This window comes from Haemorhous mexicanus, chromosome 24, assembly GCF_027477595.1.
Source record: "Haemorhous mexicanus isolate bHaeMex1 chromosome 24, bHaeMex1.pri, whole genome shotgun sequence".
In the NCBI taxonomy this organism is placed as follows: domain Eukaryota; kingdom Metazoa; phylum Chordata; class Aves; order Passeriformes; family Fringillidae; genus Haemorhous; species Haemorhous mexicanus.
The window spans coordinates 4,250,202-4,276,814 of record NC_082364.1 but is presented as its reverse complement, the minus strand read 5'-3'; the positions used below and the strand labels follow the sequence as shown (position 1 = coordinate 4,276,814).

General features: G+C 46.8%; 1 protein-coding gene across 1 annotated transcript in view; it reads right to left on the bottom strand.

The window, feature by feature from the left end:
* CLMP (CXADR like membrane protein) overlaps positions 1 to 26,613 on the bottom strand; it is a 68,590-nt gene that overhangs the window by 13,724 nt on the left and 28,253 nt on the right. The window contains exons 2-5 of the mRNA XM_059867105.1: positions 4,718 to 4,875; positions 3,884 to 4,085; positions 1,267 to 1,434; positions 311 to 433 (exon numbers count right to left, since the gene is read on the bottom strand). Coding sequence (XP_059723088.1) covers positions 311 to 433; positions 1,267 to 1,434; positions 3,884 to 4,085; positions 4,718 to 4,875 — 651 coding nt within the window. The remainder of the gene's footprint in view (positions 1 to 310; positions 434 to 1,266; positions 1,435 to 3,883; positions 4,086 to 4,717; positions 4,876 to 26,613) is intronic.

The window sequence follows — 26,613 nt, the reverse complement described above, 5'->3', positions numbered from 1 at the left end:
TATCGGTACTGGATCAATATCCACATTGGGAATGGGATGTACCAAAGTTGTGAATATGTATTTATATTTTGGGTATTCAATACTTATACAGATAAAAGGGCTCTGTAATCACTGTAAGTTGGGTGTGTGTTTGGGAGCTATCCCACAATAACTAACACTCTCTAACTCTAATCTGTCAGGGAGTTTTTGTCCCTCACAGTTGGATATCGGTCCCAGATCAATATCCGTATTTTTGATCGATCACTCCCGTGTCTCCCTCCTGCCACCGGGGCTGTTGGTGGCGGATGTCCCTGCCCGGGGCCGTACTCACGCTGCACTGTCACCCGCAGCACGCAGCTCTCCTGCCCCGCCTCGTTGGTGGCCACGCACCGGTAGAGCCCCGTGCTCACCTGCGTCAGGTTCTTCAGCAGCACCTGCCCGGGGTTCGAGATGTCTGCGGGGCACAAACACCAGCGGGTTACTGGGGGAGGGAGGAACTTAGAGGAGCAAATTGGTCTGTGGGGTGAAACCGGCTCCAGAACAATGCCGAGGGGGAGGAAAGGAGGAAGGGGGGAAGAAGGAGGAAGGAAGAAAGAAGGGAGAAAGGAGGGGGAAAGAAGGAAGGAAGAGAGAAGGGGGAAAGAAGTGAAAAAGAAGGGGGAAAGAAAAAAAGAAGGAAGGGGGAAAGAAGAGAGAGGGAAGGGAAGGGAAGGGAAGGGAAGGGAAGGGAAGGGAAGGGAAGGGAAGGGAAGGGAAGGGAAGGGAAGGGAAGGGAAGGGAAGGGAAGGGAAGGGAAGGGAAGGGAAGGGAAGGGAAGGGAAGGGAAGGGAAGGGAAGGGAAGGGAAGGGAAGGGAAGGGAAGGGAAGGGAAGGGAAGGGAAGGGAAGGGAAGGGAAGGGAAGGGAAGGGAAGGGAAGGGAAGGGAAGGGAAGGGAAGGGAAGGGAAGGGAAGGGAAGGGAAGGGAAGGGAAGGGAAGGGAAGGGAAGGGAAGGGAAGGGAAGGGAAGGGAAGGGAAGGGAAGGGAAGGGAAGGGAAGGGAAGGGAAGGGAAGGGAAGGGAAGGGAAGGGAAGGGAAGGGAAGGGAAGGGAAGGGAAGGGAAGGGAAGGGAAGGGAAGGGAAGGGAAGGGAAGGGAAGGGAAGGGAAGGGAAGGGAAGGGAAGGGAAGGGAAGGGAAGGGAAGGGAAGGGAAGGGAGCATCCCCCAGGTGCAGGTGCAGCGGTGGGCGCGGTGTTGGAGCACCCCCCCGGGGATCCCAGCGCTCGAGGGAAGCAAAGCCCCGACTCACTGACTCTGGAGTTGGGCGGGAGGTGCTCGGCTCTCTCGTCCTGCTCGCTGAGGCGCTGCCAGCGGTAGGAGATGGGGGCAGTGCCCGAGGCGGAGCGGCACTGCAGGGACAGCTCCTTCCCCTCCAGCATCTCCCCCTCCAGCCAGCACTTGGGCTTGGAGGGTTTCTCTGCAAGGAGAAGACAGGTCATGGCATCACAGCGGAGTTTGCTCACTGGAAACCCTTCCTTTGGCATTTAAACAGCTTCCAAGAGCTGCCTTTGGAATGCGTGAGGGAATCACACCAGTGATGGTTTTAGGAGACTAAAAATTCCTTTTTCCTTTCCCCTTTCCCTTTTCCCTTTTCCCTTTTCCCTTTTCCTTTCCCTTTTTCCTTCCTCTAGGGCACACAACAGAAGTTTTTAGGGTTTTAGCTGCCCCCCCCAGAGGAGCTGGCTGGCTCAGCCACAGCAGTGACAATCTCACATTTTTGCCCCGTGGTCACTTGGAGCTCTGTCACCACATTCCTCTTCCAGGCACATTTTCCAAAACATCTTTCCCTCCCTTCCCTTCTGCAGTTCTTCCTGCTGCCCTGACAGCAGCAGGATCCTTCCAGGGGATCACAGGGAGTGTGAAAAGCAATGAACTGCAATCAGGGAGGGAAATGCCACCCTCATGTGTCACCCCCCCGGGCTGGGGTCAGGTCTGGAGCGGGGACATGCAGAGCCAGTGCCCAGCAGGGTGTGGGCAGGGCAGTGGCCAGCTGGGATGGGGTATCAGCCTGCTGTGGGGGTGAGATCACAGCCATGGCTTGGAAAGAATGGCTTTGCAGGGCTGTGCCTGTTTGTGGACTCCTCTGCTGCCAGGAAGTGGAGAGATGAACAGAGGAACAACTTTGGCAAATGAGGGGTTGGAATCACTGAGCAGAAACCTACTAGAGGCATGATCAGATGGGAACCTTGATATTTTCATGGTGGAGCCATTGTGCATGAGATGATCTTATGAATTTTTTTGAGGGTTCAGTGCTATCACACCAACCTCAAACCAGTTCTTTAGGCTCTTCCTGTGGCTAAAAAACACAAAGGAAGATATAAAGTTGGGCACTGAAACCCAATCCTGAGGTGTCTGTGCTAGGCAGAACCCTACTAGAGACACGATCAGAGGGAACCTTGATGGAGCCATTGTGCATGAGATGATCCTAATGAATTTTTTTGAGGGTTCAGCACTATCACACCAACCTCAGACCTGTTCTTTAGGCTCTTCCTGTGGCCCAAAAACGCAAAGGCAGATACCAAGTTGAGCACTAAAACCCAATCTTGAGGTGTCTGTGCTAGGCAGAGCAATACTAGAGACATGACCAGATGGGAACCTTGATATTTCCATGGTGGAGCCATTGTGCATGAGATGATCCTTATGAATTTGTTTTATGGTTCAGTGCTATCACACCAACCTCAAGCCAGTTCTTTAGGCTCTTCCTGTGGCCCAAAAATGCAAAGGAAGATACCAAGTTGAGCACTAAAACCCAATCCTGGGGTGTCTGTGCTAGGCAGAACCCTACTAGAGACACGATCACATGGGAACCTTGATGGAGCCACTGTGCATGAGATGATCCTAATGAATTTTTTTAAGGATTCAGCACTATCACACCAACCTCAGACCAGTTCTTTAGGCTCTTCCTGTGGCCCAAAAATGCAAAGGAAGATACCAAGTTGAGCACTAAAACCCAATCCTGAGGTGTCTGTGCTAGGCAGAACCCTACTAGAGACACGATCAGAGGGAACCTTGATGGAGCCATTGTGCATGAGATGATCCTAATGAATTTTTTTGAGGGTTCAGCACTATCACACCAACCTCAGACCTGTTCTTTAGGCTCTTCCTGTGGCCCAAAAACGCAAAGGCAGATACCAAGTTGAGCACTGAAACCCAATCTTGAGGTGTCTGTGCTAGGCAGAACCCTACTAGAGACACGATCAGAGGGAACCTTGATGGAGCCATTGTGCATGAGATGATCCTAATGAATTTGTTTTACGGTTCAGTCAGTGCTATCACACCTCAGACCAGTTCTTTAGGCTCTTCCTGTGGCCCAAAAATGCAAAGGAAGATACCAAGTTGAGCACTAAAACCCAATCTTGAGGTGTCTGTGCTAGGCAGAAACCTACTAGAGACATGACCAGATGGGAACCTTGGTATTTCCATGGTGGAGCCATTGTGCATGAGATGATCCTTATGAATTTGTTTTATGGTTCAGTGCTATCACACCAACCTCAAACCAGTTCTTTAGGCTCTTCCTGTGGCTAAAAAATGCAAAGGCAGATTTAAAGTTGAACACTGAAACCCAATCTTGAGGTGTCTGTGCTAGGCAGAGCCCTACTAGAGACACGATCACATGGGAACCTTGATATTTTCATGGTGGAGCCATTGTGCGTGAGATGATCCTAATGATTTTTTTTAAGGGTCCAGCACTATCACACCAACCTCAGACCAGTTCTTTAGGCTCTTCCTGTGGCCCAAAAATGCAAAGGAAGATACCAAGTCGAGCACTGAAACCCGATCTTGAGGTGTCCCTGTGTATTTCTACCCTGCTGGAACCAATCTGGGTTTCTGTTTTCCCCTTTGGGAGACCAAGGGGCTGTCCTTACCCACGACCTTGAGGGTGATGCGAGCCCACTCGTACTGGCCGGCGTTCTTGACCTTGCAGATGTATTTCCCTGCATCGCTGGACTGCAGGGAGATGATTTGCAGGGATGCATCTCCAGCGAGGAAGTTGGAGGTGAAGGAGACACGGCCCTTCTGCTCCTCGTTCAGGTCATCATAAACACGGCCCCCAGAGTAGGTGATCACCTGGGAGCAGAGCAGGCACTGAGCTGGCGTTTTATTTTCACGTGGAACAACAAATCTGAGCATTTCCAGGAGCTGCACATCCCAGGGAAGTGACGTGGCAAGGAAGCCTGGGCAGGGTGGGGAGGCAAACCTGGGTTTCTATCCTGAGAATGATGCAGAAAGTGTTTTTATTTCTGCTGGAGGTTTATATTGGGCACTTCACAAGTGTGAAAACAGGCAGCAGTTTGTGGCACAGCACGTCAAAGCAGTCTGGAGGTTTGGCTGTGCTAATTTCAGTCCCTGCAGGCCTCATTTTTATAGACTCTAAACTGCTGTGAGTTGTACTGAAACCAAGGATTCAAAAACTGGGCCTGCAAAACCCAAGGTTATTTTAAAAGCCTGAAGGGCACTTCTGAACCTGATCTAACAAAAACTGACTACATTAAAAAAAAAAAAAAAAAACATTGTAACACAACCTGATCCATGTCAGATATCAAATAACTTTTCCACATCCTAAATCCCTCTAAATCAGCTCTGTTTCCCAAACCCTGCTCTCGTCATCAGAACAACCTGCACAGATCATCCCAGCAGTGCTGGGATGGAGGGCTGGTGGTGTGAGGGCAGGAATAAAGCGATTTTCTCAGCAGACCCACCGCTTTCTGCACGGTCTCAGAGATGTGCAGCAGCCACTCGATGTCCAGGCTGCCCTGCTCCAGCAGCCCCAGGCGGTGGTGGCAGGGCAGGGTCACGTTTTCTTCTGCCACCCTCTTGAACTCAGTCTGAGCCTCGCAGAGCCAAACAGAGCAGGAAGCTGGAAGACAAATTTCAAATTTCAATCTTCAAAGTGGTCAGATGTCAGAACCCAGGGAATCCCTCTGGCTGCCCTGGAGGACTCCAGACCCTGCCCAGTGGGGCTCAGAGACCCTGGCCCAGAGCCCAAGATCCCTCTGACTTTGATCTTGACCCATGAAAAAACAATGACCAACCTTTATCTGAAGAATTACAAGTCAAGAGAGTTTAAGTAGAATAATAGTCAGTTTGTCACGGGGTGAAAAATAGATTTTTGAGGTTTTTAGAGTGGGGGCTTGGGGTCCCAAGATGAAGGAATTTGGGTGTGCCTTGTCCTTTTTCCTTCTTCTTCTTGGCCTCCATCTTCTGGGTGATGTTGGCACTTTTGGATTGGTTTAGAGCAGAAGCTCACTGTCTAACACAGGTGTTGGGAAGTTATGGTGAATAATGCACATGGAGTTTTTAGTATAAAAGATTACACCAGAGTGCCTCAACCCGACTGCCAGACAGACCTCGGTGGGTCAGAGAAAGAATGTTAGAGATAAGGAACAATAAATAGCCTTGAGAATGAGAACTGAAGAGTTCTGACTCCTTCTTTGACTGCTGAGCTGGGAAAAAGAGACTTTGTGACACATCTCAGGGTCACTGTGAGCAGCAGAGACCCCAAGAGTCAGAGACTGCCACCCTCACATTTTCTGGAAAATCCCTTGGCCAGGATTTCTCTCCTGGGAAGCTGAGAAGCCTCAGAGAAAAGGAAAACAAGAACGATCTGATTGCTGCTCCTGTGTTTGCTGCTTTGGATGTGGTTGGAGATTGTTTATCCAACAGGTGATTGTTGGGTTGGTTTCATGTGAATTGTTTTGACTCTTTGGCCAATCAGTGCCAGCTGTGTCTGAAGAGAGTCACGAGTTTTTCTTTAGTATCTTGTTAAGCCTTCTGTCTGCATCCTTTCTCCATTCTTTAGAGTAGTTTTAGTAGAGCATTCTTTAATATAATATAATATAAAATAATAAATCAGCCTTCTAAGAACATGGAGTCAGATTCAACCATTCCTCCTCCATCTGGGGAGCTCTGAAAATACCACAGAAGGCTCAATACTCACAAAATACCTCAAAATGCCACAAAATACCACAAAATACCCCAGAATACCACAAAATACCACAGAATACCACAAAACACCACAAAATATACCCCAGAATACCCCAGAATGCCACTTCCAGGGTGTGGAAGAGGTTTTACAGTGACTTCTGTGAGCCAGAGGGAATCTGAGCCCTTCCAGGAGCGGCACATCCCAGGGAGGTGACTTGGCAAGGGTCACACAGGGAGCCTGGGGCAGGGTGGGGAAACCAAGCTGGGTTTCTACCCTGAGAAAGGAGGGAAGAAGAGGTGGAAAGAGGGAAGAAAAATGAGGAAAAAAGGTGGAAAGAGGAGAAAAGGAGGGGAAGGAAGATGGAAAAGGGGTGGAAGAAGAGGGAAATGGGGGAAAGAGGGTGGGAAGAGGGGCAAAGAAGGAAGAAAGAAGGGGAAAGAGGGAAGGAAGAAGCTGAAAAGAAGGTGGAAAGGGGAAAAGAAGAGGGGGAAAGAAGGGAGGAAAGAAGGAAGAAAGAAAGAAGAAAGAAGAAGAAAAGAAGGTGGAAAGGGGGGAAGGGAGGAAAGAAGGGGGAAAGAATGGAAAAAAAGGTGGAAAGAGGGGGGGAAAGAAGGGAGAGAGAAGGGGGGAAGAAGGGAGAGAGAAGGAAAGAAGAAAGGGAAAGAAAGAAAAAAAGAAATAGAAAAGAAAGAAGGAAAGTAAACCACCCCTAAACTCTCTCAGAACCACAACAAAGAGCTTCAATTTAACACCATGAAAGAATGTGCAAATGCTTCAAAATACCGTATATCAGAAATATATATGTCAGAAATATTATGTACATCAGAAAGATATATATGTCCGAAATATTATGTATATCTGAAATATATATATATCTCAGAAATATTATGAATATCAGAAATATTGTGCATATCATAAATATTATGCAAATCAGAAATATTATGAATATCAGAAATAATAAACCAGCCTGGGAAGAAGAGGGTTAAACTGAAGAAAAGCGTGGAATAAGTAGGATTGGGAAGGAACTTTGAATAGCAGCGCCAAAAACGAACCCTGTGATTTTTTTTTGGTCTGTCAGCATCTAAAATAGAAATAAAAAGGGAAGCGCCGAGCGGACCCGCTAGAGGGAAGCAGAGCCCGCGGAATTTGAGACAAAATCCCCCAAAAGGGCCCGGAAGGCCCTGAGAGCTGCCCGGGAGATGCTGCAGCGCAGGGAAATGGGATGTGCAGCCAGCACTGCCTCAGGCACCCTCTGCTCGAGCTTTTATTCTGCATCCACTGAAAACTGCCCCAAAATCCACCCCCAGTGCTTGGCTTTGCCCATCTCCGACTTGTAAACGTGGACACAGCAGGGGAAGTTCAAACTCGGTTCAAACTGACCCAAAAGATCCGAGGGAGGGAAGGTTTCAGGCACAGGGGTCAGGGGCAAAATCCAAAATTCCCCACCCAAATGTCCCCTCTGCCGTTTGCCTGCGGGGTGTAAATCTCCTCTCGAGTTGTTCTGCAGTTTTGCTGTTCAAAACAAAACCCTCAAGCTGTTTCTTTTTTGCCCTGTGAAATGAAGTGGGAGGAAATATTTGTCTTCCTGGGCCAAATGTTGTGAAAATGCTGAAAACTGGGGAAGTTTGGAGCACTGGGAAGTCCCACACAATCCTGGGAGGAGAGAGCAACAGCACGAGAGCTTCCAATTGCTCAGGCTGGATTGATTCCTATATTTTTAATGTTATTATGTACTATTTATATCCTTTGATGCTATTTAAACAGCGGATCCTGAAGCTTCAAGTGAAAGCCAGACAGAAAATTGACATCCCACACGACTCTCCCTCATTTTTTTCCATTTCTTCAGGAGCAGCTTTTAGAAAATTCCTTCTATCCCTGCTCCCATTCTCAGAGATTTCATTCCTCCTTCCCAAGGTTCTTCTCCTTCCCGAAATTCCTTATCAAGAGTCACCATCCACTCCATCAAACACCCAGATTTTGGGCCGGGTGGAGCCTTGCCAAGGCTGCAGCTCTCCCCCAGTGGAAGCTCCCCCCAGCCACACGAGTGCTTGCTCTAAAGGGAAAAGTAAATCAGTTTATCGCTGCCCTCGCTGCTCTCCAGGCTCCATCTGCCAAATCCAATTAGAATTCCTGCCCGGGACGGGTCCAGCTTTTCCCTGGAGCTCACCTTGCTGCGGGCTGCCCTCATTAGCGCTGATCAATAATCTTAATTTAGGCACCACAACCGGGACGTTCACGCCACGTTTGCAGCTTTGTCCAAGCCCTGTGGAGCTCTGAGGGTTCTGCACAGCCTCCGGAGGTGTTTTGAGTGTTTTAGCTTAGTGCTGCTCGAGGTTTTTTGTGTGAAATTATAATTTTTCTGCGAGGTTATGGCAGAGTTTTGGTTCCTTTCTGGTTTAGACGGGCTGGGTTTAGCAGAGCTCACACCTTAGAGGGATTCTTGCTGCTCCCAGGAATTATCTGTGGGTCTTATAAACTCATGTTCTAAACAGGGAGAAAAACCAGGGACACATCCAGTGGAAAAGTGACAAATTCCTACAGCACCCTTTATATTTTCAAACAATCAGAAATAATTTGGAGCTGATTCATCACTGACCCATGAACCAAACTCACACACCGTGCAAACATTATTAAGTAAAAAAAAATCTTATTTACAACCCCCTGATTTGTCACTTTAATCCTGATTAATACTTTAGCAATGCCTGAAAATTCCCACAGGAAATTAAATTTTGCAGGTTCTCTAGAGAGGAGCCTCACTTTATTTCCCTCCAGTCACCCAATGTTGAAAGAAAGATCCAACAGCCTCTTGCAATAAGAGCCAGGTAGAGAAATTACCCACAAAAAATCCCAAAAGGCCTCAACATGAACAAATCTCACATTTTCCTCAGTTTGGGCAGGAAACGGGGAGGAAATGGTGATTTAGGTGTAGAAATGTTATTATCCAAAAAAAGAACAAACACTGCCTGAAGTTTGTGTAGGTGAGACCTTGCAGGGACAGACAAATCAATGAGATTTTTAATAGATAAATAAGGTTTTAACCCTTTTCATGGGTAAAAGTTGAAGTGAATGAGATTTTTAATAGATAAATAAGGTTTTAACCATTTTCATGGGCAAAAGTTGAAGTAAGTGAGATTTTTAATAGATAAATAAGGTTTTAACCATTTTCATGGGTAAAAGTTGGAGTAAATAAGATTTTTAATGGATGAATAAAGTTTTAACCATTTTCATGGTTAAAAGTTGAAGCAAATGGAATTTTTAATAAGTAAATAAGGTTTTAACCATTTTTATGGTTAAAAGTTGAAGTAAGTGAGATTTTTAATAGATAAATAAGGTTTTAACCACTTTCTTGGGTAAAAGTTGGAGTTTCATTTAAAGTCTGCCAGGGGAGTGTCTGCCCCTTCCAGCAGCCCTGCCCAGGACCCAGGGCCAGGGTTGCAAAGGGATTTATTTATCCCTGAGCTGCTCCAAACCTTCCCTCCCAAAGCTCCCCAGCCCTGGGAGGCCTCCAGGGCTGGATCCTGCACACAGTGGATGAAAGAAGGGCTGGTTTTCCCAGAAATCACGTCCAAAAGCAATGCCACATTTCTGCAGGCTCCACAGTTCTTACCCAACAAAGCCTCTGCCCCCTTCCACATCCTGTGGGCAGCTCCTGGTGCTCTCAGGAATTCGGGAATTGCTGCCTGTGGCTTCTCTCAGTGTGGATACCCAGAGCACAGGAATATTTCCCTGTCTGCTCTGGGGTGCCCTGACCCCCAGGGCAGCACTGACTCTGACCCTCACTCATGGAGAAAGTTTCCCAGACTCCAAGACAGACTGGAACCCACAGAAGTGTGAAATGGATTACAGAGAGCAGTGTGGGTGTGTCACTGGGTGAGAAATTGAGGGTTTGGGGTTTTTAGTGTATTGTGGATGGAAGCAAGACAGAGAGCACAGGGTGCTGTCCTGGGCTTCTTCTTCATGCTGCTCCTTCCTCCTCCTCCATGGGTTTGGGTGGCATTTTGTAATTGGGCAGATCTTTAGGGTCAGTTATTGGGTTAAAAGGGAAAATAATCCAGGTGTCAGCTCTTAATTGGATGGTTTAGTGCTAAAAGCCCTTGGAAGCAGAGCTTGTTGGCCATTCTGTGCCTTCTGATGCAAGGCTGCAGAGCTCATGGCTGTGAGGCTGTTTGTGATAAGAGATAACAAACACCTGAGTGTGAGCAGGAACTGCTGCCTCGAGGGCCTTCAGTCCAGACCCAGAGGAACCCACAGCTGGAACTGCCACAACTCAGCTCCTGTCCCAACTCCAGGAGGAGGTGGCATTGCTTTTCCTCCTTATCCCAACTATCCCAACTCTTTTTTTTCTTTTTTTTTTTTTTTTTTTTTTTGGTTGTTTTTAAATGCTTTTGGAAGCGTCCCTGAAGGCTTTGGGAGGCAGAGCAGTGACCCTGTGTGACTGTTCCCTGCATTGTTCCCGGGACAATAACTCACCCCACACCCTGCAGACAGCCACAGCCATCCTCTCATCCCTCCCCTCTTGAAATCTCCAAGGAAAACACAGCAACAAAGATTTTAATCAAGCCCAAACCATCCAGGCAGCGCCCAGATTGATCAGGGGAAGGACTCCAAGGGGATTTTAGCCCTCTCAGCCCCTTCTGCCTCGCACACATGGCAGAGTTTAAATAAATTAAAAATAAATAAATATGGACAACAGGCTGGATCGCTCAGCAAAGATGTCAGGCTTGAGGAATTCCTCAGAACTGGTTTCAGCAGCGGTTTAAGGACTCCTCATTGAGAGTGTGTGTCATGGAAGGGGTTGGATTTCAGCAGCATCAGCCCTTTGAGAGGGGGGCAGAGGGAAGGAGCCTGTGCAGCACAGTGAGCAGCAAATGCTGAGTGAACCGAGGCTGTGCTCTGCCTTTTCTCAAATTCTGCCCCCCCAAAGCAGAGTTTTCCTGCCTGAACCCTTCCAGGATCCCACACTGTCACGCCGTGCTGAAGCCCAGGGGGTTTCCATACCCGTTACAGTTCAGTGTATGAACACACCCCCCACGTGTCCCAACATCAAATATACATCACCAGGCAAGCAGGATCAAAGGGGAAATAAATGCTTTGCTGACGTTTTTATTTGTAGGCAAATTCCCATCCTAAAAGCTAAAGAGCTTCCAGACTTAAATCTTTCATTAGGTTCAGAAGGTTTGAATTAGGGAGCAATGCTAAAAATAGATTCTGCTATTTAAAAAGTAATAGGTTGTGCTGTATCACCAAACTGCTGGAATTAGGAGGAGCAGCCTAGAAAAGATTCAGAGAATGAAGATAAAAGAAATGCACAATGGAGCTTTGTAAGCTTAGCCCAAACCACACCCGAGCTCACTTAAAATGTGAATATGCAGAACAGGTTTCCAAAAACTTCAGCTCCTTCAGGAGCCTCCGTGCAGTTTGTCCTTCTGCACGGCTTTTTATGATTGACTTTGGCTTTTTATCGAAGATGAGATTTGCACCAGAGTATCCCTGCTGTCCAGGGAGGAGCAGAAATGCAGCCTGTGGTTTTCCTGCAGCTCCAGAGGTCGGAGGTGACCCAGGAGATGCCTGGAACCTGCTGCTGAGGAAAACTCCCCTCCAGAGAGCAGCAATTCCATTGTTATCCACACCCACCCACAGTTTGTGCCCTGTCTGAACAATTCCCAGCTCACCTGTGATGGGGGTTCTGCCTGCTTTTGTTGGGTGGGATCACAGCCTGGGCTGGCTGCAGGTGTGACAGGAGCAGCAGCAGCCCCGGGGCCAGGGCACACCTCATCCTCCCTGCACAGCAGCTGTCCCCTGCAGACAGGGCTGGCATCCTCCTGAAAGTCACCCTCAGCTCTGTGCCACTCCTCTGAGGGAAAATGGGATCTTCCCAAGAAGGAAGGCTGGATATCAGAAAAGGTTTTTACAGAAAGGTGATAAAGTTCTGGAATGTTCTGCCAGGGAGGTGGTGGAGTCCCCATCCCTGGGTGTGTTTAACAAAGCCTGGATGTGGCACTGGGGGCCAGGGTTTAGGTGAGGGGTTGGGCTGGGCTGGACTCGATGATCTTTAGGGTCTCTCCACTCTGGCCATTCTGTGATTCTGTGAATTCCCTGTGGTCCTGAGTCACCCACTCTTCCCAAAATCCAGGCTGTTGGAAAAAACCCCCTCAGTGCACACAGAAATCCCCTGCTGGAGCTGCTCTCAGCCAGGCCTGATCTGCTGAAATACTTCATTGTAGTAAGAACAACCCAAATAAGCAAAAACTTCCTGCTGAAATCAGCCCAGAGAGAATAAACACCCACAGAACTACACCAGGGTGTTCCTTCAGCTGGACCATTCTTCATCTGCCTCCCTGTTTTGTGCTAAAATCAAAGTGTCTGAAAACAAGAGGTGTCTAAATCAGGCATGTGCAGGAATAATGTGTTTGGGAGTTCAAAACAAAAAGGACAGCCTGCCGTGGTGCAGCTCTGAACCACTCCCTCCTGCCAGGAATTTGGGATGTTTCACATCTGTTGGAGTCTCCTCTTGCTGGAGTCTTAGAGGAAATTATTTACTGAGTTTCTCTATCAGCAAGAGCTTGCCCCCCATCCAGGGCTGACGAGAAAAAACCCTGAGCGTGTTGCAATCAGCAGATTCAGGATTTCAGCTGCTGGAGCAGGAGGCTGAACACGACTTTTATGGCCAAGGAATTCTGTGTGCAGGCAGACTGGGGAGCTGGGGCAGTGGAGTGCTGAGGACGCTGCAGGGAGTTCCACACTCCAGCATTTAAGGCTCAGAGGGCCTTAAAATCAAACTCTGGAGGAGCAAAACCTCTTCCCCACGGTGCTGATCAGCACTGCTGACAGACACAGGCACACAGAGGGTTCCATGTCCCCTTGGATTCCTCCCCCAGCTTTTGCTGCGCGTAGAGCAGGACGAGGCAAAGCTGTGTTGTTTCATCCCAGAGTTATGAGCAGAACCCAAAAAGGTCGACAGCCCCACTCATGCTCAGACCACAGCAGCCCTCCCAGTTACCCTGACAGCAGCTCAGGCCAAAATAAACAGCAGGCAGCGTCTCCTTGCAGCCAGCTCAGTGCATTCCTTGCACCGGGGAGGGAGCCTGGAGGCGGCCGCCGTCTCCCGAGGGTCATTAAGGGAGCACAGGCTGTGCCCTGGGACATCTGCTGGCTGTGTTCCTTGGCTGGCACAGCCACACAGGCCAAGGGTTGCCTTCTCCAGAGAGCCCCAGTGCTCCCAGTGACCACGGGCTGCCCCCAGCACGCTGCCTGCAGCCGCCTCCCCTCCGCCTGCCTTTGGTGGCCACGCAAAAGCTCCCAAATAGGAAAGACGGCGGGTAAGAGGGGGCTCCCCCTCCCTGAGGTGAAGGAGAGGGGTCAGGCCAGCCCCATCCCCATCCCCAGAGCCCTGCAGAGCCTCTGGAATTGGAACCAGATGTGCTGAGGCTGGCGGAGCCGTGCAAACAGAGCCCGGTCCTGCACGCGGCCGAGCTTCCAAGTGGTGACGTGAAGAGTTTGGAATTGAGACTGCAAGGCCAGGGAGAGCAGAAAAACCAACAAAAGCAGAGCAAAACCTCTGCCTTTTAGAGGTTTGCACCAGGAGCAGGGCTGGAATTGGGCTGGTGGCGTTTTAGCAGCAGAAATATCAGCAGTGGTCAGCAATCCTTCATTTGGAAATCTTGGATGAGCCAGGGAGGGGGTGTGGGGTGGCTGCACCAGCATCAGGGTGTGAGTAAATTCACTCTTCCCTGAGTAAATTCACTCTTCCCCGAGTAAATTCACCCTTCCCTTTTTAAAGTCACTCTTCCCTGTGTAAATTCACCCATCCCTGCTACCTGTTCACTGCTACCCAGGGAAATCTTCAGGATTCCCTATGGATTAAAAACAAGTGAAAAACGAATCCTGCAGCACCCAGCGACCACGTGCAACTAAATTTTGCAATAAAAAGGCAAATTCCTGTCTCTGAAAGTGCCAGAGTTAACTTCCAGCACCAACCCACATGGAATGCAGAGTCTAGAGAGGCTTGGGGATATTGGGAAATGAAGCATTGAAGCCTTCCCCCATCCAAGGAGCCTCCCGGGCAGCCAGCAGCTCTGGGTGTGTTTCCTGTCTCTCACTGCACTCCAGGAACTGCACTGCAAGCAGGAGATTCTGGCTCTCCATGCCTGGAGCCTGCAGAACAGAAAACAAGGCTGCAGCCCTGCATCTCGCAGTTGAAGGGTTCAGGGAGTGCCTGTGCCCAGGAAGGTGTGAATCCCTCTGCCTTTGGTCCAGGTGATTTTATCAGGGATGGACCCAGGTGTCTCCTGCTCACAGCACCTGCTCAGCCAAGCCTCTCAGTGATGGAGCTGGGAATTCTGCAGGGCAGATCCCAGACTCCTGGAGGGAAGAAAGCACCTGTGGCTCTCTGAGATTCCCTTTTTTCCCAGGCATTTTGGGGTTGCTTTGTGTACCTTAAAGATCTGAAGGCAAGAAAACCTAAAAATTCCATCCCTAAACATCAGAAATTTCACTCCTTTGGGCTGGTTTCAAAAGGATTAAGAGGAGGAAGATGGTTTCAGCGATCATTTCTAGGGTTTCTTTTGTCTGAGGAATATTCTTAGGCCTCAGTCTCCCAGGGAATCTCTTGTTGCTGTCAGTTCAGGGACGCACAAATGAAGGCACACAGAAATGAAGTTCTCTGCCCAAGGCAGACACGGAGCAGAATCCAGAATACAAACCCAAAGAGACAGCAACAAAACTGTTTTCAAAGCAGTATTTGTCCATCAGATCTTTCCTCACCCATTTTGAAATCCAAGGAGAAGGTTGCATCAGCTAACTCTGAAAACTGAGGAGATTGGAAGAGACGTAGAGATTGATAAGGATTCCCAATAGAAATGTTGTTCTGCTGAGGATTCATTCTCCCTTTTTTATGCCTTTGCATCAAGATTTTAATCAGAAGGCAGTGAACTGCTTGTGCTTTCCTGCTGCTTGGTGTCCTGCAAATTCAGCTTGTTCTGAACCTGCCCAAAAAGGGACCAGGAAACTCAAGGTTTTCACACTTGGGGTTTTCACACCTGAGGTTTTTCTCATCAGGGTGAGCTTTGTCCCTCCCCGTGGGAGGGAACTGAGGCAAGAGCTGGGGAGCTCAACCAGCCCAGTGTGCTCCTTTGGCTCCATTCCCTCCTGTGAGTCTGGAAATGCAAACAGCCCCAGGTTTGCATCTGCAAACCCCACAAAATCTCCTTTCCTGAGAGGAATTTGAATTATTGCAATTTACTGTTCCAACGGGTTCATTTTGGCTTTGAAAATTCCCAATGTTCTGGAGCCAGGATTGCCACGAGCAGCCACCAAAATATTTGGCTGCTCTGTGCAGAGCAGAGATCCCTCTGATCCCACTGCCAGCAGGGTTTGGTGCAGTTTGGAGGCTCAGCCTTCACTCCCTGCTCAGCCCATCTGTCAGGAAAATCCATCCCCAAACACCAGAGGCTGATGTCCAAAGAGGAGACAGAGCAGCCCTGGAACTTTATTCCAACCAAGGCAGAGGCCATGGGGCATTCCCCTGGGGTCTCTCCCATTTTTGGAGCACACAGCCTCCTTTTTATCCCAATTTCCAGCCACATTTCCCTTCTCTCTTTCCTCATTTCTGAGGGACTTGAGAGGTTCAGACTCCCCAGAACACCTGATCCCAGAGATTCCCCTCTAATGTATAACCTTGCCTTTTCATTTTTAATTCTTACTGAATTTAGGGGTTTTTCTTCCCCATTGGCTGAGGTACTGGAGAGGTACAGACCCCCTGATACGCCTGATCCCAGAGATTCCCCTCTAATGTAGAACCCTCTCTTTTCATTTTTAATTCTTATGGAATTTAAGGGTTTTCCTTCCCCATTGTTTCTTTCACCTTTCAATGTCCAATTTCATTTACCAGCAAACCTACAGTTTATTTGTAAAAGCAAATCTCTTTTTCCATTCATCACTCAGTGGAATCCTTCCCATTGTTTCTTTTCTCTCCCAGTGCTGGTTTTATCCACCAGCAGCCCCACAGCTGCTTAGGAAAGACAAATCCCTCATTGCTCTCCCATCCCTGTTGCCTCCATGGGATGTTCAGTTTTGGGCTCCTAATTGCACATAACAGGCTCTGACATCTCACTTACCCACTACAAGCCCCACTAATATGATACAAAATGAATGCCTCGTGTATTAACACTCTGTCACTTCTCATCTCCTCTCAGCCTCAAAGCCTCGGCCACAGCTGCCCCGAGGCACCCAGAGAACAGCAGCAGCTCCTCCCCATCACCCCCAGAAGTCGTGTAAGGGAGATGTTCAGCTCTGCCAGGCTCCAGAGATGGAGCCAAGGTGCAACTGCAGGGGCTGAGCAGCAGCAGCTTCACCCAGAGCGCTGGTGGCCACGCTGGTGCCTTTTGGGGCTGCACAAAAATGGGGCTAGGCAAAATAAAGAGAATAAAAATGTGTTATTCCTTCAGGTTTTCAGGGATTTAGGGCAGGTGAAGCCCTCCAGGGCCCGCACCCAAAATGGACAATGGGTCAGAGGTTTCACACTTTTATAACTTTGGTCCATTTGCATTTTGGGGGTGAATCTGCCAATTCCAGCTCCAGCTAATGAAGGCATTGACCCCAAGTTTGCTGCCCCAACTCCCTTTTGTTCCCATCTCTGGGGCCTGAGGCAGTGAGGGGTCCTTGACTGCCAGGCCTGGAGAGGAATTGTTGTGTCTGCCCCAAATGGGGAAGCAGCAGCTCCCACTGTGTGTGGGGTTTGGAGTTCTGCACTAAAGAACTGCAGGTTACAAATAGATGGAAAATATAATAATATACTGTTACTAAATATAATTTATTATTATTGGTAGTAGTAGTAGAAGAAGTATTAACAATAGTATTAGTACTAAATATAATATCATCTGTTTCAAATAGATGGAAAATAGAGAAGCTGAAATCCTGGAGAGGAATTGTTGTGTCTGCCCCAAATGGGGAAGCAGCAGCTCCCACTGAGTGTGGAATTTAGAGTTACAATCTAAAGAATTGCAGGTTACAAACAGATGGAAAATAGAAAAGCTGAAATCCTGAGGCCTCAGCAGTGTCAATCCACTGCTTGCAGCCTCCTTCTCTCCATTCTGTTGTAGGCAGGGTCAATTATTTTGTCCAGTTATTTTAAATATTCACTTAAACTGTAAGCTGGTTTCCAGTTATTTAAAATATTTACTTTAATTGTTAGCTTCTTCCTAGTTATTTAAAATATTCACTTTGCCTGTTAGCTAGTTACCCATTATTAAATATTCCTTTAGCCTGTTAGCTTATTTCTAGTTACTGAAGAGACTCACTTTGCCTGTTTGCTTGTTTCCAGTAATTTTAAATATTCCTTTGCCTGTTTGCTTGTTTCCAGTAATTTTAAATATTCCTCTACCTGTTAGCTGGGTTTCCAGTTATATTTTTAATATTCCTTTGCCTATTTGCTTGTTTCCAGTTATTTCAAATATTCCTTTGCCTGTTAGCTGTTTCCAGTAATTTTAAATATTCCTTTGCCTGTTTGCTTGTTTCCAGTTTTATTTTAAATATTCCTTTACGCCTGTTTGCTTGTTTCCAGTAATTTTAAATATTCCTTTGCCTGTTTGCTTGTTTCCAGTAATTTTCAATATTCCTCTACCTGTTAGCTGGGTTTCTAGTTATATTTTTAATATTCCTTTGCCTATTTGCTTGTGTCCAGTTATATTTTAAATATTCCTTTAACTGTTTGCTTGTTTCCAGTAATTTTAAATATTCCTCTACCTGTTAGCTGGGTTTCCAGTTATATTTTTAATATTCCTTTGCCTGTTAGCTTGTTTCCAGTTATTTCAAATATTCCTTTACCTGTTTGCTTGTTTCCAGTAACTTTAAATATTCCTCTACCTGTTAGTTGGGTTTCCAGTTATATTTTAAATATTCCTCTACCTGTTAACTTGTTTCCAGTTATATTTTAAATATTCCTCTACCTGTTAGCTTGTTTCCAGTTTTATTTTAAATATTCCTTTGCCTGTTAGCTCGTCTCCAGTTATTTAAAATATTCCTAACCCAGAGGTAAGACAATGAAAGGAACCTCATTCTTCAATCCTCACCTTTCACTGGCTTTAGTGTGAACAGAAATGGAAATTTCTGACTCCCATCACCGGGGCTGAGCTCCCTCCCTGCACTTTCCCTGGCGTTTGGCAGAGCCCTGCCCCAGCTGCCAGCAGACTTGGAGCACACCAGCAGCTTTCCCTCCCTTTTCCCACTCTTGGCAGGCGTGGAAGCTTCTGGAACCAGGCTGAGCTCGGGCTGGAGGGGGAGCTGCGAGTGCAGTTTGTGAATCAGCCCTGCCGGGGGGGTTGAGAGGGGTGCAAAGTCAGGGAAGGCTGGCAGGGACCCCTGGCTGCGCCTGGGGGAGCTGGGATCCCACTGGGAATTCCCTGAGGCTGGGATCCCACTGGGAATTCCCATTAGCTGGGATCCCACTGGGAACTCCCTGAGGCTGGGATCCCACGGGGAATTCCCATCATCTGGGATCCCACAGGGAATTCCCTGAGGCTGGGATCCCACTGGGAACTCCCTGAGGCTGGGATCCCACTGGGAACTCCCATCAGCTGGGATCCCACTGGGAACTCCCTGAGGCTGGGATCCCACTGGGAATTCCCTGAGGCTGGGATCCCACTGGGAACTCCCATCAGCTGGGATCCCACTGGGAATTCCCTGAGGCTGGGATCCCACGGGGAATTCCCTCCATCTGGGATCCCACTGGGAACTCCCATCAGCTGGGATCCCACTGGGAATTCCCATCAGCTGGGATCCCACTGGGAATTCCCTGAGGCTGGGATCCCACTGGGAATTCCCATCAGCTGGGATCCCACTGGGAACTCCCTGAGGCTGGGATCCCACCGGGAATTCCCTCCATCTGGGATCCCACTGGGAACTCCCTCCATCTGGGATCCCACTGGGAACTCCCTCCATCTGGGATCCCACTGGGAATTCCCTGCAGCCCCGGGGAGCTCCCTCTGCTCTGAGCGTGGCCTCACCTGGCCCCAAACCATCCCAAATCCCTTCCCAACAACTCCCACAGGCCCAGGATTGGGCTGAGCACCCCTGAGAACTGGGAAATGGGACAAAAACACAGTTTGGGAAGAATTCTGCCTCTCCAAAGGGGAGCACAGCCACTCTTAGCTGACAGCACTGCTGGACGTGATCCCAAAATCCTGAAATTCCGGGAAACGCAGGCACAGGAAACAAGGAAATGTTATTGAGCACAAAGTATGGTCAATTCTTGCACATATAAATGTATTAAAATATATATATGAAATACTTTTGGTTGTGAGTATGGTTACTTATTTAATATTTATATTTATATTTATATTTATATTTATATTTATATTTATATTTATATTTATATATGTTATAGTTATTGATATAGTTAGTTATAGTTATTTTTTCATTTATATTTATATTTAGATCAATATATATCAATATTTAGATGTATATTTATATCTATTTATATATTTATATTTATATTTATATCTGTTATACTTATAGTTATAGTCATAGTTAGTTATAGTTATTTTTACATTTATATTTATATTTAGATCAATATGTATATCAATATTTACATCTATATATATATCTATTTCTATTTCTATTTCTATTTCTATTTCTATTTCTATTTCTATTTCTAGCTGTTATAGTTACAGTTATAGTTAGTTGCAGTTATTTTTACATTTATATTTATATTTAGATCAATATGTATATCAATATTTAGATCTATATCTATATATATTTATATTTATATTTATATTTATACTTATATTTATACATATATTTACATTTTTATTTATATTTATATTTGCTAAAGTCATTTATATTTATATCAACATGCATATCGATATATATTTATATTTATATTTATATTTATATTTATATTAATATTTATATTTATATTTATAGATGTTATTTATATTTATATTTATATTTATATCAATATATAAGAATATTTAGATCTAAATCTATATTTATATCTATTAATATTTATTCTTATATTCATATTCATATATTTATTTATGGTTTTGGTTTTGGTTTTGTTTTCCTGACCCAAGGTGTTCTCCTGCAGTGAAAAAAGCCTGAGAGGGATTCTGCTCCCCGCAGGGCTCCAGCCTGGGAGCTGAGGATGCCAAATTCCCACTTCTGATCCATCCCCCTTGACAAGCCCACAAACCTAAGAAGGGCACGGCCACACTCAATAAAAAGTGCAGCCACGTTTTCAGCCCCAGAAAGAGCCTCAGAAAATGAAGAAATATTGAATTTTTTTTTGCTTCCGTCAAACTTTTGGGAGATTGAAAAACTTCTGGGAAATCGTGTTGGTTGGTTTGTTTCAAATCATGTTTATTGGTTGGCTTTGGGGTTTTTTTACTTATTTACTTAGAAACCTCTTCAGTTTTAGTGAGGGTGTGCCAAAATCCTGATCTTTAAAAGTTCAAGGAATGAGTCAAGGCGCCAAGTGAGATGTTTGGAGAAGGCAGAAGGACTCAAGCAGAAAGCAGCTCCATTTCCTTTCTCTCAGGAAGACACTCCAATTACAACTTCTCTATTCCAATTTTAGCAGCCTGTAAGAAATACAGGTGGGAAGGCTGAAAATAAAGTTTTGGCTTTCCTGGAGGTAAAATCAAACCTGCAAAAACTGCTGCAGGGGCCGGAGAGGGATGGGGCTCCAGAGGCAGGGAGCTCAGCCCAGCACTCTGGTGTCACATCCAGCTGTGTCAGTGGGAGAGGAATGAGGGATTTGTCTTTCCAAAGCAGCTGTGGGGCTGCTGGGAGGTAAAACCAGCACTGGGAGAAAAAAGAAACAATGGGAAGGATTTCACTGAGTGATGAATGCAAAAAGAGATTTGCTTTTACAAATGAACTGTAGGTTTGCTGAGAAATGAAATTGGACATTGAAAGGTGAAAGAAACAATGGGGAAGAAAAACCCCTAAATTCTGATCAATGAAATTGGACATTGAAAGGTGAAAGAAACAGTGGGGAAAACCCCCTAAATTCAGTAAGAATTAAAAATTAAAAGGCAGGGTTGAACATTAGAGGGGAATCTCTGGGATCAGGTGTTCTGGGGAGTCTGAACCTCTCAAGTGCCTCAGAAATGGGAAAAACCCCCTAAATTCTGTCAGAATTAAAAATGAAAAGGGTGGGTTGTACATTAGAGGGGAATCTCTGGGATCAGGTGTTCTGGGGAGTCTGAACCTCTCAAGTCCCTCAGAAATGGGGAAAGAGAGAAGGGAAATGGGGCTGGAAATTGGGATAAAAAGGAGGCTGCGTCCTCCAAAAATGGGAGAGACCCCAGGGGAATGCCCCATGGCCTCTGCCTTGGTTGGAATAAAGTTCCAGGGCTGCTCTGGCTCCTTTTTGGACATCAACCTCTGGTGTTTGGGGATGGATTTCCTGACAAGTGTCAGGAATGAGGTTGGGAAGGCAGCAGATGCTCCTCCCTGCCCAGCACAGGCTCCCCAGCCAGCAGCTGAGCTGTGACAGGGATTTTTCATGTTTGCAAACACCAAGGGTCCTGCAGAGGCAGAGGATCTGTGCAAGCCCAGGGCCATGGCTGGGGGCTGCCCCGAGCGAGAAGATGTTGAGCCTGGAAAGGTCTCTTTCCTGTGACCTTTGCTGGGAAAGAGCAAAGCAGCTCCTGGCACAGGGCCCTGCTGCAGCCAGGGATGCCCCGAGTGAGGCTGCAGAGGCAGAGCCCTTTGGAAGGACAGGAATTGGGGATCAGCCTAAAAAATGCCTGGCTGAGAGCTACAGCACGTCACGGAGCCCTGGGGAGGCAGCTTGGAGATTCCAGGGTCTGGGGAGGAGGAGGAGGAGGAGGTGAAGATGGGATTCAGGCAGCAGCTGAAGCGTTGTGCTGATGGGATGTGAAAAGGTCAGGCATCTTTGGGGGAACACGCTGGGAAGGTCAGGGGAGGATGGAGGAGTGGGGCCGGGAGGAACCGGGGTGCTCAGGGCCAGGCTGGGCTCCCCGCTCTGTTGTGGTGTGATTTCAGGGTTCACCTCAGAACTTGGGTCCCCTCCCCTGAAGATTCCCTCCCAGGTGTGTCAGTCACCTCTCCTTTCCCCACCCTGACCCCCCCCAGCACTGTCTGTCAGTCCTGGAATTCCAGATCGGCAGATCCAAAGGATTCCCTCTACCCCCTGGGGGCACTGGGCCATCCAGGTGTCCTTTGTCCCCTGAGACCTCCCCTCCTGTACCTGGCTGGTGGCTCCCTGTCCCTTCCCTGCCCTCTCCCCGGGGTTAAAAGGAGCAGCACCCACGGGGTCAGGAGTTCTGCTGGAGCTGGTGCTGGGTTCAGAGGCTGTGGGCCAGAACAAAGCTCTGGATCCAAACCCTCCATCAGAACCGACTCCTTTCCTTCCCCATCACCTGGAAGCTTCTCCACAGAGGGAAACCTGAGGAGCAGCCCCTCCACGGGGGAAGCTCCATCCTGCAGCCACCAGAGCTCCTGCAGGCCTGGACTTGTCCCCACGCGCCCAGCTGGAGCTCCCAGCCAGCCCAAAGTGTCTGTGGGGTGAAACACCACACAGCCATGGCCAAAAGTGTCTGTGGGGTGAAACACCACACAGCCATGGCCAAAAGTGTCTGTGGGGTGAAACACCACACACCCATGGCCAAAAGTGTCTGTGGGGTGAAACACCACACAGCCATGGCCAAAAGTGTCTGTGGGGTGAAACACCACACACCCATGGCCAAAAGTGTCTGTGGGGTGAAACACCACACAGCCATGGCCAAAAGTGTCTGTGGGGTGAAACACCACACAGCCATGGCCAAAAGTGTCTGTGGGGTGAAACACCACAGTGCCAGTGTTTCTATTATAATATAGAATATAGAATATAGAATATAGAATATAATATATTTTATATGAAATCCAGTCCTGTGCTGAATTTCATGATCCTGATGGGTCCCTTCCAGTTCTCAGCCTCTCTCAGGTGTGTAACACCAAAGAGAAGCAGAAAATTGCCCAGAAAAGGAAATTGAGTTCAATATTGTCATTATTTACTGTTTTAAACCTCCTTATTTTTACTTTTTCTTCTTGTGTAAGCAAAGAGATGCCACAGTACCACCTGGGCAATAAAAAAGGACAAAAATCACAACTCCCCCTGCTAAAACCTCTGGGTTCTCCTCACTGGAGCTCCCAGCTCTCCCTGTTTTCAGTTTGCAAGGGAACAAACCAGATATTGGGAGCACAGTGGGTAACTCAGGGTGCAACAAGAGTGACCAAGGTGGGGAGGGACCCAGCCTGGGGCAGATTTTGGGATCAATCTACAATCCACAAGGTCCATGCAAAGGCAGCCTCTCACCTGGCTGCTGGCAGATTTCAGTCCCCTAACCACGAGGCCAAGCTTTAACTCCAGATTAATTTATGCCCCCCGGTCTTTCTGCTTCCAAAAATTATAAATTTTATGGAGTTTCTGCAAGGGACCTGTGGGAAAAAAGCTGTGCTGACTTCCAGAGATTGGCATCTCACCCAGCCCACAGTGGGAAGGGGAAAAACCCCAAAATCAGCTCATTGCTCCTGGTTCCCAGCTAGGGGAGTGAGCCCAGCCAGCCCGAGCTAGGCTGTGAGGAGGTACCTGGCTTCCTGCCCAAACCATCCCTTCCTTCTCCTGAGGCCCCTCCAGCTCCACAGGGCTAAAAAAGGCAGCTGGAAAATGTCCTGGGAGCACAAAATGCTGCATCCCTGCCTCCCTGCCTGCCTGCCTGCCTGCAGGGAGCAGCTCCAGGTGAGCTCTGCCCGAGCTCTTCCCGCTTGGGAAGGGTTTCCACACAGTGCTTGCCCCCAAAAATGTGGAATTGATGATTCTTCCTGGCACTCCCATGCTCCTGGCTGTAAAATCAGGTTCACCACGGCCCCTGCAGCTCTGAGGAACTGCAGGCCCTGAAGAACAAAACTCAATTTCTTTTCCCTCCGTGCTGGTGCCACGGGAGCTGAGCTGGCAGCTGGGAGTGTTTCCTCCTGAACCTGGCACTGTTGTGACAGGAATGAAACATTTCCCCATTTTTACTAAAAAATGGCAACAAAACATGGCACTGTTTACGCTGCAAGGGCAGGGGGGTTGGTTTAGGGTTTGTGTCTGTTTGGTTTTTGGTTTTTTTTTAAGGTTTTTCTGCCTGGAATTGCCACAGCCCAGGGAACAAAGGCTCCACTCCAGCTCCAGCAGCTCTGCTCCAACATCCCAAGGATGGAGGAGCAAAATGATCCCTTCTAGCTTCATTTCATGGTGCTGATTAAAAACCCAAAATTATCCTTTTTTTCATGGTCTCATGGTGATTAAGAACCCAAAATGTTCCCCTCTTTCTTTTTCTCATGGTACTGATTAAGAACCCAAATGATCCCTTCTGTCTTCATGTGTTGGTGCTGATTAAAAACCCAAAATGATCCTTTTTTTCTTTGTGTCATGGTGATTAAGAACCCAAATTTTATCTTCATCTCATGATGCTGACTAAGACCCCAAAATGATCCCTTCTATTTTCATATCTTGGTGCTGATGAGGAACCCAAAATGATCCTTTTTATCTTCATCTCATGGTGTTAATTAAGACCTCAAAATGATTCCCTCTATCTTCATCTCATGGTGCTGATTAGGAACCCAAAATGATCCCTTCTATTTTCATATCTTGGGGCTGACTAAGAACCCAAAATATCATTTTTTTCTTTGTCTCATTGTGATTAAGAACCCAAAGTGATCCTTTTTGTCTTCATTTTATGATGCTAAGACCCCAAAATGATCCTTTTTATCTTCATTTTATGATACTAAGACCCCAAAATTATCCATTTTATCTTCATTTTATGGTGCTAAGACCCCAAAATGATCCATTTTATCTTCATTTTATGGTGCTAAGACCCCAAAATGATCCATTTTATCTTCATTTTATGGTGCTAAGACCCCAAAATGATCCATTTTATCTTCATTTTATGGTGCTAAGACCCCAAAATGATCCATTTTATCTTCATTTTATGATACTAAGACCCCAAAATGATCCATTTTATCTTCATTTTATGATGCTAAGACCCCAAAATTATCCTTTTTTTCTTTGTCTCATGGTGATTAACAACCCAAAATGATCCTTTTTATCTTCATCTCATGGTGCTGATTAGGAACCCAAAATGATCCCTTCTATTTTCATATCTTGGGGCTGACTAAGAACCCAAAATATCATTTTTTTCTTTGTCTCATGGTGATTAAGAACCCAAAATGATCATTTTTATCCTCATCTTTTGGTGCTGATTAAGACCCCAAAATGATCCTGTTTTTCTTTGTCTCATGGTGATTAACAACCCAAAATGATCCTTTTCATCTTCATTTTATGGCGCTAAGACCCCAAAATGATCCTTTTTTCCTGTGTCTCATGGTGATTAAGACCCCAAAATGATCCTTTTTATCTTCATTTTATGGTGCTAAGACCCCAAAATTATCCTTTTTTTCTTTGTCTCATGGTGATTAAGACCCCAAAATGATCCTTTTGATCCTCATCTCACGGTGATTCAGACCCCAACGTGGCCCTTCTGTGCCAGTCCTGAATATCTGACTCAGATTCCCTGGATGGGGACTGGAAAAGCTTTTCTACCTCCCACTGCCAGGTGGGAATTCCAAGGAAATCCCTTCTCCTTCCCCTCCCAGCCCCTCCAGGAGCTCCCAGTTTGGAGGGCAGAGCAGTTACATAAGGGCTGCAGGAACTGAGGGGGAGAATGAAAGTCAGAACTCTCTGGAACCCGGGAGCTTTGTGGATCCAGCATCCATCAAACATGATTAATTTTAATGTCACAACATTTTAATGTCAATTACTTTTAATGTCACAGCTTCCCGTTTGCTGCAGCAGCCACATTGCCCAGCTGAGAGGAGATTCCCCCAAAGAACTTTTGAGATGAAATAAATAAACAATTCAGGATAAATGCTACAAACAAGCCTCTCTGCTTCTGGAAGGATGTGGGGAATCTATTCCAAAGGCATTGAGAAACAGAGCATCCGAAGCTTTCACATCTAAGGGCAAATTGCTACTTAGAAAAATTCAATTCTGCTCTTTTTTCTGGCTAAAAATTGGGCAAATTCCCAATGCCAACTGGAGATGTGGCTTGATACTATTTGTATTAGCCAAGGAAATCTTTAATTTAGGTGCTGCAGAAAGAATATTAAAGTTGTGATTGTGGCAGCTTAAAATGTGTGTGCAAAAGGAGACACCAGGCAAGTTAAGACTGATGGAAAAACTCGTAAAAGAGAATTTGGGACTTAAAATATTTAAGTTATTGTGTGGCTGGGGGAAAAAACAAACAGCTGAAGGGTTTTTTGCAATGCCAAAATATCTCTAATTCAGGTTCTGCATAAAGAATAACAAAGTTGGGATTATTGCATCTTGAAATGTGTGTGCAAAAAGAGACACCATCAAGTTAAGACTGATGGAGAAACTCATAAAAGAGAATTTGGGACTTAAAATATTTAAGTTATTGTGTGGCTGGGGGAAAAACAAACAGCTGAAGGGGTTTTTGCATTGCCAAGGAAATCTTTTATTTAGGTGCTGCATAAAGAATAACCAAGTTGTGATTGTGGCATCTTTAAATTTGTTTGCAAAAGGAGACAACACACAAGTTAAGACTGATGAAGGAACTCAGAGGATTTGGGACTTAAAATCTTTAGGTTATCGAGTGGCTGGGG